This window comes from Nicotiana attenuata, chromosome 6 (assembly GCF_001879085.1).
Source record: "Nicotiana attenuata strain UT chromosome 6, NIATTr2, whole genome shotgun sequence".
Taxonomy (NCBI): domain Eukaryota; kingdom Viridiplantae; phylum Streptophyta; class Magnoliopsida; order Solanales; family Solanaceae; genus Nicotiana; species Nicotiana attenuata.
Window position 1 is genome coordinate 56,607,011 of NC_031994.1, and position 18,053 is coordinate 56,625,063.

Consider the following 18,053-nt stretch of genomic DNA (forward strand, 5'->3'; position numbering starts at 1 on the left):
AACTTACTGTATTTATACAAAGAGAAGAAAAAAGCCAAATTTTAAGCACTAAACTAAAAAATGTATATATATATATATATATATATACAGTAAGTTCGAATCGCTTTTACGTAAATTCCATTTGAATAGCACAAAAAGCCAAAAGGAACCATAAGGGAAACAATACGAAATGGGCATGTAAGATATGAGAAAAGGAAATTACCAAACTTACTATTTTTATCTTCGGTTCTTATATTGCATCTGATGCGAATCACCTCTTAATAATAATGACTTGCCTTTTATGAGTGATTGCATACTCGTAAAGAAAATCCATCGCCGTGCTATCTACTTGCTCATTAGTATACATGAAAGTTTTGAAAGAAAAGCCAACAAGATATCTTTTTTTTTTATAAAGGTGAAGAGTCGTTTTCTTCTATTCAAACTGTAAGCGACCATTTCCTCGAGGGGTAAATAGGATTCAACTCTGCTTTTTTTCTTTTCTTTTTTGGGGGGTGGGTGAGGGTGGGGGAACAAAAAACAGGAAATTTTGTCATTAAATTCCAATGTGAAACATAAATCTTATTGATAAGTACTACTCCAACTCCATCTCAACTCTCATTAGCTAGTACCTACTATAACTCTCGAGTTAAGGAGAATTTCAGTAACAAAATAGCAACAGAAAATGAATAAACATGAGACTATCTATCCAATTTGTTCGTTGAATGAGAAGATCATAAGTGCTGCCATGTCTTAAATATCCTATGGAAAATTGTAAAGAAGTTATTACACAATTTGACAAGATGCATATATCCTCCGAAACCTCTGGCGGGATTCTAGGCTAGCAGCACGACAACCATGTGTAGGACTACAAAACACGTCATTCTTCCTGCTGACTTACAGACCTTTCTTTCTCCTCTTTCTGCAATTGCAGGGAATAAAATCGCCATATATCAGAAAGCTTTACAGTAGACAAAACAATTTAATAAAGGGAAAATTTCACATAAGAACAACTGAGCTTCCTACTTTTCAATTTTATAGCCCATATTTCAATTTACAACCAACTAGCCAAAAAATATAGGCTAAGATTCAACATCCAACTCCAATAGTTTCTCAAAATTACTATTTAATTTTTAAAAAAGATTGCTCAAGCTTTTAAATTAATTTTCGAATCAGTAACTGTGACTCAAATATTAGTTCAACAAACCAAATCCATTTGGGTGGTGAAAATTAGATTTTTACAAGCTTAAATATGTGGGTTTAAATTTTGAATTTGATTTTGTGAGAAATTTGGAGTGGGTATTATTTAGACTTGTTAGAAATTGTATAAGGAGGTTGTATATAAAATTTGAAGTCATTTAATGGAGATTTGGACTGGTTTTGAACAAGAATTACAACTGAAAATCGTGGAAGAAGTTCGTCTACAGACGATTGTTTAAAGGTGTATAAAAGTGTATAATACTGTATAAGTTGTGTTTATACACTCATATACACTATTATACAAGATTATACATAATTATACAAAAAACTGACGTCGTCTTCTTCCTTGCGTCTTTTCTGAAATTTAACTCAAATCTTGCTTAAATCTACTCCAAATCACTTCAAATTTAAACTTTGAACACCTTTTGATATTTTCAATGAATTGGAACAACATCCAATCCAAATAACTAACAAACTAAAAAAAATTTATTTTTGAATGCAAAGCTTTGAGTGACCTTCAATGGTGGACTTTTACGTACTCTTCGATTTTTTTACATTGCAACCAGATGATATAGAGAAAGAAGCAGTAATGGCGAACGTCAACTTGAATCATATGTAGAAGATGTGAGAAGAAGAGAGAGTGAAAGCAATGGTTGTGAGAACAAAGATTTAACTCCATAGCTTTTAGAAGCAATGGTTGTAAGAACACAAATTTTAAATTTGCAAGAGTTACTGTTTTCAAAATATGTACAATATGGGCTAGGTAGGGTAAAACTTAAAAACATGAGCCATTTTTTGTTATGGTGTGAAGTCATGCGTATTTTCTTGTAATTCTTTCTTTAATAAATGAGCCATATGATGGTAACATACTACATAGCATTCAGTATTCAGCATAGATTATCTAGGAGAAACGATATGGTATCAGCATTCAATAGGCCAAACCAGAAAGATATAATATTTCAAATTTCATACCAATTGGCACAAATAGCAGAATAGCTAGCACGTGCGTGAAGGGTGGATGGTCCAGCTTGTGTACTTGGCTCATTGGATACATCAGCCATTAGAGAAATTGCACATACACAATGAGTGAAGAAAACCAATTAAGAACTCAACAACTCTTCAAGGATGTTCTTAATCAATAGCTCATGCTCAAGCACGTATTCAGGAACTACTAGATCACAAAAGTCGTTTATTTGAGTTTAGATTTGAAAAGAACAGAACAAAAGAAGTTTCAGCACCAGAGAGAAGACGAGGCGCAGTAGGAATGGTGAGAATTCAGAGATAGAAACAATAGCACTTGAACACATAGTTGGCACGTACGAAATGAAAGCATATGAGTTGCTGAAACCTCTAAACTAAAAGGAAACACCTCAACCAACATACAAACTTCTGTTTTTGTGCTCCAGTAATTAGTAGTTTGGTGACCACAATCTTTATATCCAATTGGCAAAACTCCAAGAAAACCAAAACCATCCACCTTGTCAGATGGACAGTGGAATAGACCAGCAAAGAATTTCACTGATCTCTGACAGCAGAACAGTGTCATTTTTATCACAATCTTTTCCACTTCGCGAAAGCTAATCATTTATAGCAACTTGGGAATACTTAATATGTATCAATGGGTAGAAAAAAAGAGTGCAAGAGAGGAAGTACAAGTGAAGGTCTGGATAATTGTCCAAGTCTGCATTTTAGCCCCCCTTTAACACTAAATGGAGAAAATATCTCTCTTTTATTTCCCTTCCACTTATTCCAAACAATAGGGAGCAAATGATATATATTGCACTGAAGGGGACAAGAACCAATGAATTTCTCTCCCCTTACCCTTCTACTTCCCTTATGGAACTAAACATCGTTTTAAAGTTCACATCCAGTAGTTTTAACATAAAGAAGTCACAAAGACAGGCATTTCGTGGTATTAACTTTTGATACAAGTCACACAATTGTCTGATGCTTACAGATAAGACTACCATTGTTGACACAAACAAAACATGGACAATTAAATCTTGTCATGCAATCACACAAAGATAGACGAGCTAAAATCTTAATGGACAGGATTTAGGGGAAAGGTACAGGCTCTTCTAACGCCCAAGTGGCAGCTGGAACTTCGAACTATTCGTTTGCTCACTGAGTATTAGGGTTTCAAGTAGAGGACAGTAAAGCCAGCTAAATAAGAAATAGAAATCTGGAGCTCAACAATCCAGAGTTATGGGTTAATCGGAACCCAGTAGAGAAAGAAAATTATGGTATGTCTTTTAAATTAGTACTAGGAGATGTTCTTCATGAAAAACGAATTAGGAGCTATGTTAAACTGACTCATTTTAAGGCAGTGATGAAAAAAGTGCTCGCTTCATCACTTTAAGCGAGAAGCGAAGCGAGGCGTGAAGGGCAGCGCTTCAGGTCTTTGAAGCGACTCTGGTATGAAAAAGCGACCGCTTCTCTGTAAAAAGCGAGAAGCGGTGAAGCGAGAAGAAGCGAGAGAAGCGTCCGCTTCTGTGTTTAAAATTAACCCAAGCCCTATTTTATTAAAAAACGAGTTTGTAAACCGTAAAGACTGTCTGGACTTCTCAGCGAGACTAGGTTTTTTCTTCAACAAGAGCAGCGATTTCTTCTTCTCTTCTTCATCAACTTCAGATTTCTGAAATTATCTCAAAGCATCAAGGGTTCTTCTTCTTCTTCAACAGTACATGTATGTTCTGCTTCTGCACTTTTGATTTTCAGTCTTCTTCTTCTTCTTCTTCTTCCTTTTTCTTTTTCTTTTTCTTTCTAAACGTCCAAAAAGCGGCGAAGTGCTGGCGAATTTTCTTTTTTTTACCTTCGGTTCTTTCTCAGAAAATTTCTGCCCAATTTTTCCAGTTTCTGCCCAATTTTTAATTTTTTATATCCTTTATTCTTAGTTCTTATTGCCTTTCTTATGTGTTATGTAGTTGTTCTTTTAATGGCGCCAAAAGAAGATAGGAAAGATCCAGCTTGGGCTTACTCTTCAAGAATTAGCGAGACCAACAAGATGGCCATTAGATGTCTTTTTTGTGATAAGATTTCAAATGGGGGAATCTATCGTCAAAAAGCGCATGTACTAAAGTTCCGGGGCATGTGAAGGTAGAATTGAAAGCATACCTTCAAAAAAAGAAAGAGTTAAAGACTCAAATGATTCGTGAACAAGAATTTTATAATCTTGATGATGATGATGATGAAACAGAAGAAGGTGACGATGCTTCGTCGCTTCCACCAAAATCACAAAAGCGGGAAAGGATGCTTCCACCAATGTCTTTTAGTTGTGGATCTACTGGCAAGACCAAAGGTCCTATGGATTGTTACTTCCCGCAAAAATCTGGAGATAAGGGAGGAAAAAGTGGTAATCCTCAAATTGATGCCAAAGCGATTTTGAGGGATCGTGCAGTTACAATGTTTGCGCGGTGGATGTATGATGCAGGTCTTCCTTTTAATTGTGTTAATTATACTGACACTTTTGTGCTTTTATTGAGGCCGTAGGCCAATATGGTCCAGGAATGAAACCTCCAACTTATTATGAAGTTAAAGGGCCATATCTAAAAAAAGAGGTGGCAGAGGTGAACAAAATCGTGGAGGAGCACAAAGTAGAATGGAACAAGTTTGGTTGTTCCATTATGATGGATAAGTGGACGGCGAGAAATGGAAAAATGATCATCAATATCTTGGTGAATTCTCCTAAGGGAAGCCTGTTTCTTGAGTCAGTTGATGCAAGCGACTCTTCGACTGATTCAACCAAAATGTAATCCTTGTTCAAGAGTACAATAGACTCTATTGGAGCAGAAAATGTTGTTCAAGTTGTCACGGACAACGCCAGTGAAAATGTTAAAGCTGGTGATTTGATGTCTGATGGGTACCCGCATATCTATTGGACTACGTGTGCAGCACATTCCATTAATTTGATCTTCGGTGACATTTTCAAGGAAAGACCTTCAGTAGAGTCTTTAATCAGGCAATTAGAGTGCATTCCTATATTGTTCAAAGGCCTTTGTTATTGAACATGATGAAGAGATTCACTAAACAAAGAAGCTTGGTGAAACCTGCAAAGACAAGATTTGCTACTGCTTTCTTGACTTTACATAGGATGTATGAGCAAAAAAGCAATTTGAAGAAGTTGTTTGTTTCGGATGAGTACACTAGCAGTGCCTATGGAAGGGAAGCTCGAGGGAGAGAATCTGCAGATATTATACTTTCTCCTTCATTCTGGAACAATGTGGTTCATGCATTGAAGATTGGTGGTCCTTTAGTTAAAGTGCTTCGTTTGGTGGATGGGGAGCAAAGGCCACCAATGGGCTACCTGTACGAAACAAATGATAGGGCAAAAGAGGCTATTCAAGCCTCTTATAGTGATCAAAGAAAATACAAAAGAGTCTTTGAGATCATAGATAAAAGGTGGGATAGTAAGCTTCATAGGCCTTTGCATGTAGCTGGACTTGTTTTGAACCCGGAACTGTTTTATGACAATGAAGAGAGGATTCTAGGAGATGAACCTTTGTGGAATGGATACTATGAATGTATTGAGAAGTTGATACCTGAAGAATCCGTGAAGATAAAATAACAGAGCAATTTAGTATTTATAGGAATGCTGAGCAACTTTTTGGAAAAAACATGGCGATTAGACAAAGAAAGACGAAGTCACCAGGTGAGCGAGTGCTTATATGTTGTTTTATAGTTAATAAGTTATTTCTTTATCAATATTATGTTTTGAAAATTTGTTCTACTTCTACAGTTGAATGGTGGAAGCAATATGGTCATTCCACTCCAGATTTACAAAAGTTTGCCATCAAGGTTCTAAATCTAACATGTAGCTCATCCGGGTGTGAAAGGAATTGGAGCGTGTTTGAGCATGTAAGAACTAAGAAGAAAGATTTAGGCCTCATTTGTTTGCACTTAATGGAGGTCTCAATCTTAATCATTCAGATCTCAGACGTTAAATGCGTTTGTTTTTAAAGTCTGAATCTTAATTGTTCGGATCTTAATCATTAAGTTTGTTTGTTTTTTTTACTTCACAACCACTTAATGGGTCTGAATAGGTCTGTATGATTAAGATCCATAACAGAGACTTAATTTCATTAAGATGCTATCATATATTTATTATTAACTGGCGCCGCCGCCTAACATTATCAACTACCACCATGCCACCACTACCACCATACTCAACCATCACCACCACCATCACCACCCCCTCACCACCACCACCTCCGCCACCACCACGCCACCATCATCCTTAATCATAGCCTCCATTATCGACCATCACCACCTACTATCCCCACTACTCCGACCACCATCATTCTCACCCACAATCAACATTCATCCGCCTCAACTACCACAACTGACCACCCCATCATCATCAACAACCACAGCCGGCACAGCCCATCAATATAACCTACCACCACCCACCCACCACCTTGCTCAATCACAACTACTACCACCACCCGACATTATTAACTATCACCACCCACCACCACCATCCTCAATCATAATCGCCACCACTACCAATCACTACTAGCTACTAGCTTGAACCACCATCATCAACCAAAACTACCACCAACCACCGCCTCTAATCGGCATTCACCCGTAAGCCATCACCACCACCAACTATCATATTTTTAAAAACTATATATTTTATTGATAGAATATTAGATTAGTTAGTATTTCATTTGAATTTTATGTTTATTAATTTTCAAATAAAGATAATTTTTTTTTTTGAGTTGATAACATTTGTATATATTAATAGAATCAGTACATAGGTTGTACTGAAAACCCTATTTACAGGTAAATGCTAACTAGATGTGCTAGTGTGCAATCCTAGCAAGATCCTAGTATGTCTAAGATTGACAGCGTATCTTCTGTGTAAATCTGTTTACACCAAAAACAAAAAAGAAGAATACAATTGAGTTTGATCTTCTGCACTAAGTTGCTTCTGTCTTCAAAACATCTAGCATTCCTTTCCTTCCAAACTGTCCACCAGATACATGCTGGGACAGTCCTCCATCTATCTCTGTTAGTTGCTTCAGCTCCAGCTTCTTCCCAACTAAGAAGAACTTCAATAATCCTGGAGGGCATTGTCCATGAAATACCCCTAAGACTAATAAAAATTTTCCATAGTTGGTCTGTTATCTTGCAGTGTAGAAATAGATGGCTAACTGTCTTAGCATTTTCCCCACATAGAAAGCATCTTGAACAAAAAGAGAACCCTCTCTTTATGAGATTATCCTAAGACAGCTTCCTTTGCTAGCAGCCAAGTGAAACAAGCTACCTTATAGGGAATCGTGGTTCTCCATATAAGCTTCCATGGCCAATCATGTATATGTGGATCATTTTGATTCAAAATCTTATATGCTGCATTCACCTGATAGACCCCTCTGTTGTGCCTCTGCCACCAAAGTGAATCCACCCCTCTGTTGTGCCTCTGCCACCAAAGTGAATCCACCCCTTCCTGTGTACCTTTAAATGCATCCAGCTTGACTTTGTAGAGGTCAGTTAATCTTGCTATCTCCCAGTCATTCAACTGTCTTCTAAGAGTGAGTTCCTAACCTTGAGAACTCCACATTTCAGCTACTGTCTTCTGTTGGTTTTGTGCCAAACCAAACATATTAGGGTAGAGTTCCTTTAGGCATCCATGTCCTAACCAGTTATCATTCCAGAATGATGTTTTCCTTCCATTGTTCACTCTTATGAAAGTGTGATTCTTCATTGTAGGCCAAAGTTCCCTGATGGATTTCCACACACTAACTCCATATGATGTGCTGACTTTCTTCGACACCCAGTTATTTTCCTCACCATATTTAGCTTTGATCACTTTGCTCCATAAGGTTTGGGGTTCTTGAGAATATCTCCATAGCCATTTCATTTTGAGAGCCTTGCTTTGATTCTTCAAGTTTTTGATTCCCAGACCACCTTGCCCTTTCACCACTGTGAGGGATTTCCATTTGACTAAATGGTATACCTTTTTCTCCTTATTCCCTTGCCAAAGGAAGGATCTTCTGAGTTTGTCCAATCTTTGTATAATTCCGGCTGGAATTGGGAACAAGGACATCATGTAAGTATGAAGTAAGTCTAAAACTGAGTTGATTAAAACTAGCCTTCCCCCCATTGATAAATATTGTGCTTTCCATCTTGACAGCTTCTTCTCACATTTTTCAATAACTGAGTTCCAAATCTCTTTGGATTTAGATCTTGCACCCAAAGGCATCCCAAGGTAAATAGTAGGTAGAGACCCTACTTCTCCTCCCAGTATCAGTGTCAGTTGCTCCATATTATAAACTACATTAATGGGATAAATATGGCTCTTTCGGTTGATGTGGAGTCCTGAGATTCCCTCAAACAAAACCAAGATGATCCTCAAAAACCTCAGTCGCTCCCCTTCAGCATCACAAAAGACTAGAGTATCATCAGCATATTGGAGATGTGTGATCTCTAGACTGTTTGATCCATTCCTGTCAACCTCAAAACCTTTAACCCATCCATTGACTTTTGCTGTCTTAATCATGTTGCTCAGGCCTTCCATGGCTATAATGAAAAGGAAGGGAGATAAGGAGTCACCTTGTCTTAGACCTCTATGAGCAGGGAAGAAGCCTTCAGGAGATCCATTTATAAGAATGGAGAATCTGACAGTAGAGATACAGAATTTCATCCAATTTATCCACTTCTGCCCAAAACCCATTTGTTCTAACATTTTCAGCAAAAAACTCCAGTTGACATGATCATAGGCCTTCTCAATATCTAGTTTACATAGAATTCCTGGTTTTTTCTTTTTGATTCTTGAGTCCACAGCTTCATTAGCAATCAACACTGCATCCATTATTTGTCTTCCTTTGATGAAAGCCATCTGTTGAGCATCTACTAGTTTGCCTACCACCTTCTTAAGTCTTTCAGTCAAGACTTTTGAGAGCAGCTTGTAGAAGCTCCTTATCAGACTGATTGGCCTGAAATCTCTCGGTTCTTTGGCCCCTGTCTTCTTTGGAATATGAGCTATGTATGTTGCATTGAAGCTTTTCTCAGCTATGTATGTTGCATTGAAGCTTTTCTCAAACATTTCTTGGGAATGGAAGTTGTTGAAAGCCTCCATGATGTCCTGCTTCAAAATATCCCAGCACTTAATGAAAAAGCCCATTGTGTATCCATCAGGACCTGGGGCCTTGTCACTTGCACACATCTTTAGGCAGCTCAGGACTTCTTGCTCCTCAAATTTGCTTTGTAAAGACTCCTTCTCTAATTCTGAAATTATGGGGCAATTTTCAAAATTGGCTGCAGGTCTCCACTCTTCAGGTTCTGAGTATAACTTCTTGTAGAATTCAATGATCTCATTCTTTATTCTGTTTGGCTCCTCCATTGTTTCATCTTGAATCACTAGTTGGTCAATATTGTTAGATCTCTTGTGTGCATTGGCAGTGCGATGGAAAAACTTTGTATTCCTATCCCCTTCTTTGAGCCACAGGGCCCTTGATTTCTGTCTCCATGCACTTTCTTCATTCTTGAGGTGATCCTCAAATTCCATGAGGATAGCTGTCTTCCTTACTGAATCCTCCTCTGTCAGAGCTCTTGATTGTTGTGTTGCATCAAAACCTGCCAATTGACTCGGCAATTTTGATTTTTGCATTCCCAGATTTCCCTTACAAGTTATGCTCCATTCTTTTAGCTTGCCTTTGAGAGCTTTTAATTTGCAAGCTAAAATATAGTCTGGTCTTCCTGAAAATTCAAAAGATGTCCACCAGTTCCTGATTCTGTCATCAAAACCTTCGGAGTTCAGCCACCAATTTTCAAACTTAAAGTATGATTTAGCTTGCTCCCAAGCACCACAACATAGAGCCACAGGGACATGATCAGAGATCAGCCTTTGTTGGAGAGTTTGCTTGATATTTCTGAAGCTATCATCCCATTCTTCTGAAATTAGAAATCTGTCAATTCTAGAAGCAGTTGTATGATTATCCCCTTTGAACCAAGTATAGGAGCCTCCTTCGAGTTGAAGATCTATCAACTCCATGTCTTCTATGAAATCCGAGAATTCCACCATCTCTCTGGACCTCCTCAAGCAGTCCCTTTTTTCATAGGGGTACCTTGCGACATTAAAGTCACCACAGACTGCCCAAGGGCCTTCCATCGGTCCCCTCACTGCACCAATTTCCCTCCATACTGTTCTTCTTTCTATTCTGCAATTAGGAGCATATACTCCTGTTATATGACATTGAAAGTTCTGTAAAAGGGCCTCAAACTTGCATGTCAAAGTGTATGCACCAATCTGTAACACCTCCCCTTTCCATACTCTGGAATCCCATAGTAACAAAATTCCCCCTCTCGTGCCACTAGCTTCTAAACATGCGTACCTCACCCATCTCCCACCCCAAATTTGACTGACAGTTTCCTTGATATCCCCCTCCAATTTTGTCTCCTGCATACAGATAATGTCTGCCTTCCGGCTGAGTACTTGACTTTTTATGATCTCCCTTTTCTTCTTGTCATTTAATCCCCTTACATTCCATGATATTAGATTGATCTTCATATTGCAATAATAGACAGATCTTTCCCCCTATTTCTTTTCCCATCGCTCTTGAATTTGACATCAAAAGAGGCTAAACCCTTTAGTGCCAGTGAGCCTTTGAACCTTTGTTTCTTCACCTCCACCTCTGTCTCCAATCTTCTGACTTGTCTACAACTGTCAATTTGCATAAGTAACTCCAGTGCTTCTTCTTCATGGCCTTGAAAATCTACTCCGAACATTTTTCCCAGTTTAATCATATTCTGATGGACCCACAGTGTCGCGTCCATCTCCTTATCCATTACTGAATTGTGGTGTTGTACTGAAAGAGGAGTAACCTCCTCCACCTCCCAATTTTGATCAGTATTGAAATGACATAGCTGTTGTTGGTGCTCCGGCCTGCTATCAACTTGATTTTCCCCCATTTTCATGCTTATGGTATGCTCCCCTGCCTTCTGTCCCAATTTTCCTGTCTCTGCTTCACATTCTGGCTGATCGCAACTCATATGTGTTGTTGCATGTGCCATAATTTCGAGGTTTGCAGTAGGAATTTGATCCCCTGCGTTGGTTTCTTGGATTTTCAAGCAAGAGACGCTGCCCAGTTCCTCAATATAAGGCGTCAGTTTTCTTTCTTCATTGGGCTCACATAAAAGATCATTAAAAATGACCTGGGCTGCAGAATCAGGCCCATTTAATTTCAGGCCCAGATCTATTGAATTAAAACTTGGACCTTGCATGTGCTGCACACGTGCCTTTCCCTTATTTTTAATTTGAAATCTAGTACACCCCATGTGCTCGCCCATCATGTCTACAGCTGTTTGACTGCCTTTATCCATTAGTTGCTCATAGGGTTCCTTTGTCCACTGGTCTCTTGTGAGTTTCGTTCCTTTCTCTCTCTCTTCTCCGGTGCTGTCTAGGTTTTCCGACGACTTCAGCTCAAATCTTGCCTATTTTTCAGCCCAGATTGGGTTGAAAAATCTGATCCCTTCTCTTTCAATCACAATCTCATTAGGTATCTTTTTGCCATCCCCAGCTATTTGAACTCTGGCCCATTTGAAATGGTTTTTGAGATCAGTTTCTTCTTCAGTAGTTATCCATCCCCCACAGAGATCTCCTATTTCTTTGAAGATCTTTTGTGACCACAGATGTAGGGGAATCCCCATGGCTCTAATCTAGCAGGTTTCCACAATTTGAGAGTTTGGTATGCAGCCAGCAGTGTAGTTCCACCATTCTAGATGAAACTAAAACTTTTTCCATCTCCATTCTCCTTGGAGAATCTGCTCAGCCATGTATCTATTCGGAAATTCGAATAGAAACATGTTACCAGTCATCTCATACATGTTGACCCCAAAGGCTTTGTTCCAGGAAGCAATAGCCCATCGCCTTATGTCTGCTAATGTGGGTTTCTCAGTGATTTCCTTCCCAAAGTACCCAATAATGCATCTTTTTAGTAAACCAGTGTCCTCGATTCCGGGTGGTTCCACAACAGAGATATCTCCTTTTTTTGTACTGACTTCTGCCTCTCGAAGAGTATTGGATTGCCATTTACTCTCCTTAACTGCTTTGACATAAGGATAGTTGTCCACAGTGTTTCTGGGTACTGTGGTATTCAATTTGGGGGCATAATGAATGAATCTTTCTATCTTAAATGCTATGTCTGTCCAACCTGCATTCAAGGCCAACTCTGGGATAATAGTGACTAACCTTTCTTCTCCCTTTAATGACAAAATACTCATATACCTTCCATGAGCATTGAATTTCCTAGTACAGAAATATTCTGTCAGTTGATCCTTATTTTTCCATCTCTTCACCAAATTCTTCTGATCTTTCGATACTTCTTTAAGTACGTAGCAAATCCATTCCATTGTCTTTCTGCCCATGGATGAGCGTCTCATCATATTGCGACTTCTCTCCACCCATTCAAACCATATGTCTTTGTTGGAATTCCATTTGGTGATATCAAACGACTTGAAGCCGGAATTGAAGTATATCCTGTTTTCTCCCATATTAGTTCTCACTACTGCTTAGGTTATGTAAAAAAAAAAAGGAAGTTTGGTAGTAATCACAGTGGGTGAATACTGATTTGGAAGAATTGAAGTATATCCTGTTTTCTCCCATATTTGTTCTCACTACTACTTAGGTTATGTAAAAAAAAGGAAGTTTGGTAGTATTTTTTGTTTTTTTAGATAGAAGAGCTAGTATTTTGAAGAGAAAATTGGATCTCAAATAACTTTTTATTTTAAATTAGTTAAACGACCCTTTCAAAAGACTAAACATCATTTATGGAACTAAAGAAAGAAGGATACCAGCCGGTTAGGCATACAAGGAGTATTTCCTTAATTGGACATCCATGTAGATAAAATAACATAAAAGGAACTATCTCTTACTTAGACCCTAGAACTGAAGAGTAAATTGGATCTCAAGTAACTTGTTTTTTTCAAATTAGTTAAACGATCCCTTTAAAAGACTAAACATCATCTATGGACAACGAAGAAGGTTACCAGCATATTAGGCATAGAAGGAGTATTTCCCTTATTGGACATCCCTGTAGATAAAAGCAAACAAAAGGAACTATCTCTTACCTAGACCCCAGGACATTCAACTCGTATGAGATGTGAGCGACAGGAAAGTTGCCGGCAGGTATTCTTGGAGAGACTTGTTTCATTCCAACAAACCTAGTAGAGCGGCATTTACTGACTTTAGCTCCTGCGTTAGAGGGTTGTGCATCATAGATTGTGAACTTGGTTCCCAGGAAGTTGGATCTGTTACGAAGTTCAGCAAGGAGAACGTAGTCAGCACGACGACTGTAAAATAGCAAATGACATACTAGTGCGACAAACCTCAGCTTCCCAATGTAGGTGCTGCTACCCTTGGAAACATCATCAGCATTTAAAGAAATGATGTAATCTGTGCATGTTGGCCTTCTACACTTCCGAGCAGAAAGAAGGAACTTACCATCATCGTTAGAAGCTGTATAAAAGGCAACAGTGAAGGTCAGAGCACTATCATGTAACCTGGATAACGTAAGCAAAGTAATCCTAGATAGATTCAGGTACAAGCAAATGACGCCTCTGAGGCTCTAACTGCACCAAAAGAAACACCGGAAAAGGAAAAGAGGGCAAACAAGTACGAGAGGGTAATTCATATATATAGAAAGAAAGAACCGAAACTATAATAATCGATTGTTCACCTTCACTAAAATTAAGATAAAGGTGATACGTCTGAGAGCTCCGGTTCCTTTTGATGAAACATTGAACAAGATTGTCTCTAGGACCAGGCTGCAGGAAGAGGAAAAAGTTATTATTCACTATGCTTGTAAATTATCAAATGATTCAAACACATAAAGAAAGTTCTAATTTGTTCACTTTAACTAGGAAAAAGGAAATAGGAGCACAGGAGAAATGTAAATTTTAGAGAACAATAACATAGATATATAAATCTTTGCTCCCTTTCAAGGTCTCAAGTTCGAAACCCACTGGGTGCAAACAATTTCTGAGGGCCATCGGACTGGTTAAAACCTGAATTAACCGTGGTGCACTTGCGGGAAACTCCTTGCCGAGGGCCTGTGCACCCCCGGGATTAGTCGGGGCTCTTAGAGACTCGGACACCCGGTGCAAATCAAAAAAAAAAACATAGATATATAAATCTAATCGCTGTGCTGCAATTGGTTGTGTCCAATCATCTCAAAGTGGTATAACCAAAATAGAAGTACAGTAACACTCATGTGCTAACAGCTGGAAAAATATAAGGATTCAGCAGTAATTCCAATAGACAAAGTTGTTAGCATTCTTTCATTCCGAAAATCTTATTTTAGTTGACAAAAAAATTTCAGTCTTTCCTATATATACTCTTAGCATTTTGTATTCATATGCCATAGTCAACTCTTCCCATGGTCTACGATAATGTTCTGTCCATCTGTTCTCTATCTCCCTCCTCACCCTCACACTCACCCCCACCCCATTTTAAGAGCATTGAACTCACAATTGGTCAACTCAAGGGCGTCTTTCCATTGGGCACTTCTGGTCCATAAATCATCACTTCACCTCATGAGCTTAACCCAAAAGGACTTCACAATTGTTGTTACTACACAAAGTTAAATGTTCTTACAACACAGGATGTTTCCAAACAAGTTCCAACTATCCTGACCCAAAATAAAGTCGAACAATTCTGCCCTAGAAAGGAAGTTGAGAGTGTCTTCCACACTACTTCAGGAGAATCTTCACTCAAGTGCATAAGAGTGCAGGCTGCAGGCTTATAGCTGTTAATGCAGATGGTCATATGACATATACTGTAGATTACCAAGCTCCACAAGAATCTTTCCTCTAGCAACTAAGCAGGTGCTCAGCAGCAATTGTAATGAACATTAGCAAGAGTTAAGCACACCATTAACAGCACATACTCTTGATTAAGCTCCAGAGTAATCTAAAGGGGAACATGAAACTCCAAGAGGGGAGGTAAGTTAAATTTCTGCTCTCTCTTGCAGAACATAAAGAACAAAGGTTACATAAATCTACAGATGTAGTAAGATTTAAAGGTAAGCTATTTCTTTTCTTTCTTAGTTCTTTCATACTCATATTGATTCAGTGTCCTATATTATTTGCATATTCCAGATCCCCTAGGGGATGACTGAATTGCTCGGACATAAGATATCAACTTGAAGACCACAAGTTCCTCTTCTAGCTACAACGCTCAGTTTGACTTCATCTGAAGGCTGGAGCAGGATTGTCCGAGACCTGTGCTTGTCATCTGTGGATTAGTCAAAGTGCAAGCAAGCACGCCCAATGCTCAACCACTCAACCTTGTAAAACTCATATTCATTCAAATGACAACTTAGGCTTAGCAAAAGCTGTTCCTCTTGACGAACCCTAAATGGCCAAAGTTTCATATGAAAAAAACAAGAAATCGCTAGATCAATTATTAATGGAATACAATGTGTAAGCTTTAATACACTTTATTTATCCTCCAGGTATAAGCTACCATAAAAACATGCAGAATTTTCCTGTTGAGCCTCACCCTGATTAAAGGAGTAAATGTAGCAAGAATGTACTAGCACTTTTTTTTAGTTTGCGTAGCATACACAACAAGAACGCAAAGGCATACACTGGAACACTAAAAGCTCATAAAATTCGAGAGTCAAACCTGCTTCAAGGATATGGGAAACGTCAATTTGCCACAAATTTCAGGTGTTCTAACAATTTCTTTCATTATTTCTCTCCAACTCCTACAAACACCAGCACAAGAAACCACATTTTTTCTCGGAGGCCAAGTAGAGTCGGAAGCCTCAATCCTCATCAGGACATCTCTCAATAGCTCGGGCGGCATATTAGCCCAACAACTTTGCCTTAAAGCATCCAATGTCACTGTACAATCTTGAACCACCCTATGTGACCTAGAACGAAACCCTTTACGCGAAATGCTCCCAAATTCACCCCTCATTTCCTGAATCATACTCTTGAATGACATCTTTAACAACTATACAACACTGGTTTGCTAAATTTTCCTCAACAGTGAACTTCAAATAATATTTCTTTCTATGATTACAAACCAAAAAGTAACAACCAATTCACGCTACATATCTTCAAGAATCAAATTTGGATGGGAATTTTGTACAGACCCAAATCACTCAGATCCTCTTTCTTGGTAAACCCCAGAAATAAAGTTAGCTCTGTGTTGTACAACAAACCATAAACATAGACCAAAATTGAAAATCAGCCATCTGTAAAGCTAAAGTTTCAATCTTTTGATAAATGAAAAATCAAATCTTTTTTGATAAAAACAGCTCCAATCTTGGATAAAATGGACAAAAATGCCCCTCCAAATGATGAAACTGAACACGCGCAAGTTGTATTTCTACATCTAGACCATCAAAATTAAGACTGGATAGAGGAGTGATCCATGATCAGTAGCAGTAGAGATCTACAATATCTGACGAGGTACATTGAATGTTCCTAAAACAGAAAGCTGAAACGGGTCCTAGAAGTTGGTGTTTGAACATCATCTACTTTAGGAGGAAAGAGTTGAAGATAGAGGGAATATAGGGATTAGGGTTGGTAAGGTAGGTTTGGTTGAAAAGTGAGCATTTTCTTCTTCTTTAGTTTTGGGCTTTCACACAGCGACAGAAGTGTTGTTGGTAAGTGGAGGCTCTGGCTTTTTGTCTCACGTAGGGAATGGATCATCTGTGACACCTTCAACTGCAAAGCCGGGTCAGGTTCTTGCTCCGCCTTGTTGGATGGATTCTTGGCCGTTGAGTTACTTCTTTTTGGGTAGGATACTAGATAGTATAATGCATAAATGAAGTTACTCCTATTTATTACCCTTCCGTCTCATTTTACGTGATTTAATTCAAATGATGAGTCACATTTTCTTGTTAGTTAGATAATTATCTATAAAGACAAAATTATATAGTTTGAAGAGGCCATAGTTTGTCTTTCAATTACCTGTAGCATTTATATATACAAAAAATAACAGTTTGAAGAGGCCATATATGCCAAGTTATATATATATATATATATATATATATATATATATATATATATATATATATATATATATATATATATATATATATTAAAAACTTATTTTTGTTTTGTAGTTTACTGCTGGCCCAACGGACTCCTCTACTAATCCAGTTAACCTTCCAGACGATCATGATGCAGTGCATCCTCAGATAAAGAGGCGACAAGATAATGATGATCCGGATAGCTTAGTCGGTCGCAAGATATGCGCTTCAAACCAGCCAATGCACTAAAGCATACAAGCTGTGGATATTCAGCTTGCGTTGTATATATTACATTTACAATATTTGTGTGTAAATTTTATTTTATATTTAATATTATTACATTAGTGTTTTAAGTTTTAGTATTATTGATTAACTAAATATAGGACCACAAATAAAATCATAGATTAACAAACATTAAAATACGAAAAAACGAACCACATAATACATGAAATCTAAAACATAAAATAAACAATACACTTAAAACAACCACGTGTTCTTTAATCACTATCGCATATTATTCTCTGCTTCAACCATTAAATTACTCTTGCAGCCGGTTATTTTCGTCTTCGGCTTCTTTCAGTTTCTCCTTCAATGCCGTTACTTCTTCTTCGAGTTTCCAGATGTTCATTTTGTACTCCTCAGTACGTTTTCAAAGGTTTAGTAAACATAATTTGTAGTATTTCTGGTTAATAGGTTCATCATACCATTCTTCCAAACTACATTAATTTTCCTTCTACGAATGGTTATGATAACAAACAACTATCAATATCATGTTATAAAATAAATATCTGAATAACCAATATAAATTTGAATATTAATGACTCACAATGTATTTACACATCCAGCGTTCGTGCCCTAGATTGCAAGTGGCCTGGCATGGCTTCAAAGTTGTAC

At 38.0% G+C, this 18,053-nt stretch overlaps 2 protein-coding genes across 2 annotated transcripts; one reads left to right on the plus strand and one right to left on the minus strand.

The window, feature by feature from the left end:
- On the plus strand, positions 2,149–6,116 carry LOC109227027. Its single transcript, XM_019392016.1, has one exon. The coding sequence runs from the start codon at positions 5,183–5,185 to the stop codon at positions 5,738–5,740; it is 558 nt and encodes a 185-aa protein (XP_019247561.1). The 5' UTR covers positions 2,149–5,182; the 3' UTR covers positions 5,741–6,116.
- LOC109227028 (tubby-like F-box protein 3) lies at positions 13,223–16,917 on the minus strand. The gene is made up of 4 exons (XM_019392017.1): positions 15,800–16,917; positions 13,851–13,938; positions 13,501–13,630; positions 13,223–13,422 (listed from the first exon to the last, which is right to left on the minus strand). Exons 1-4 carry the CDS (start codon positions 16,121–16,123, stop codon positions 13,239–13,241), a joined length of 726 nt encoding a protein of 241 aa, XP_019247562.1. The 5' UTR covers positions 16,124–16,917; the 3' UTR covers positions 13,223–13,238.

What these genes read in the sequence shown, in the direction of transcription:
- LOC109227027 (XM_019392016.1), top strand. Translation starts at nt 5,183, where the DNA reads ATGATGAAGAGATTCACTAAACAAAGAAGCTTGGTGAAACCTGCAAAG.
- LOC109227028 (XM_019392017.1), bottom strand. Translation starts at nt 16,123, where the DNA reads ATGTCATTCAAGAGTATGATTCAGGAAATGAGGGGTGAATTTGGGAGC. An exon ending in TTCCCATATCCTTGAAGCAG is followed by an intron (nt 13,939 to 15,799) that starts GTTTGACTCTCG and finishes CTCTTCCTGCAG; the next exon opens with CCTGGTCCTAGAGACAATCT. An exon ending in ACCTACATTGGGAAGCTGAG is followed by an intron (nt 13,423 to 13,500) that starts GTTTGTCGCACT and finishes ACTTCGTAACAG; the next exon opens with ATCCAACTTCCTGGGAACCA.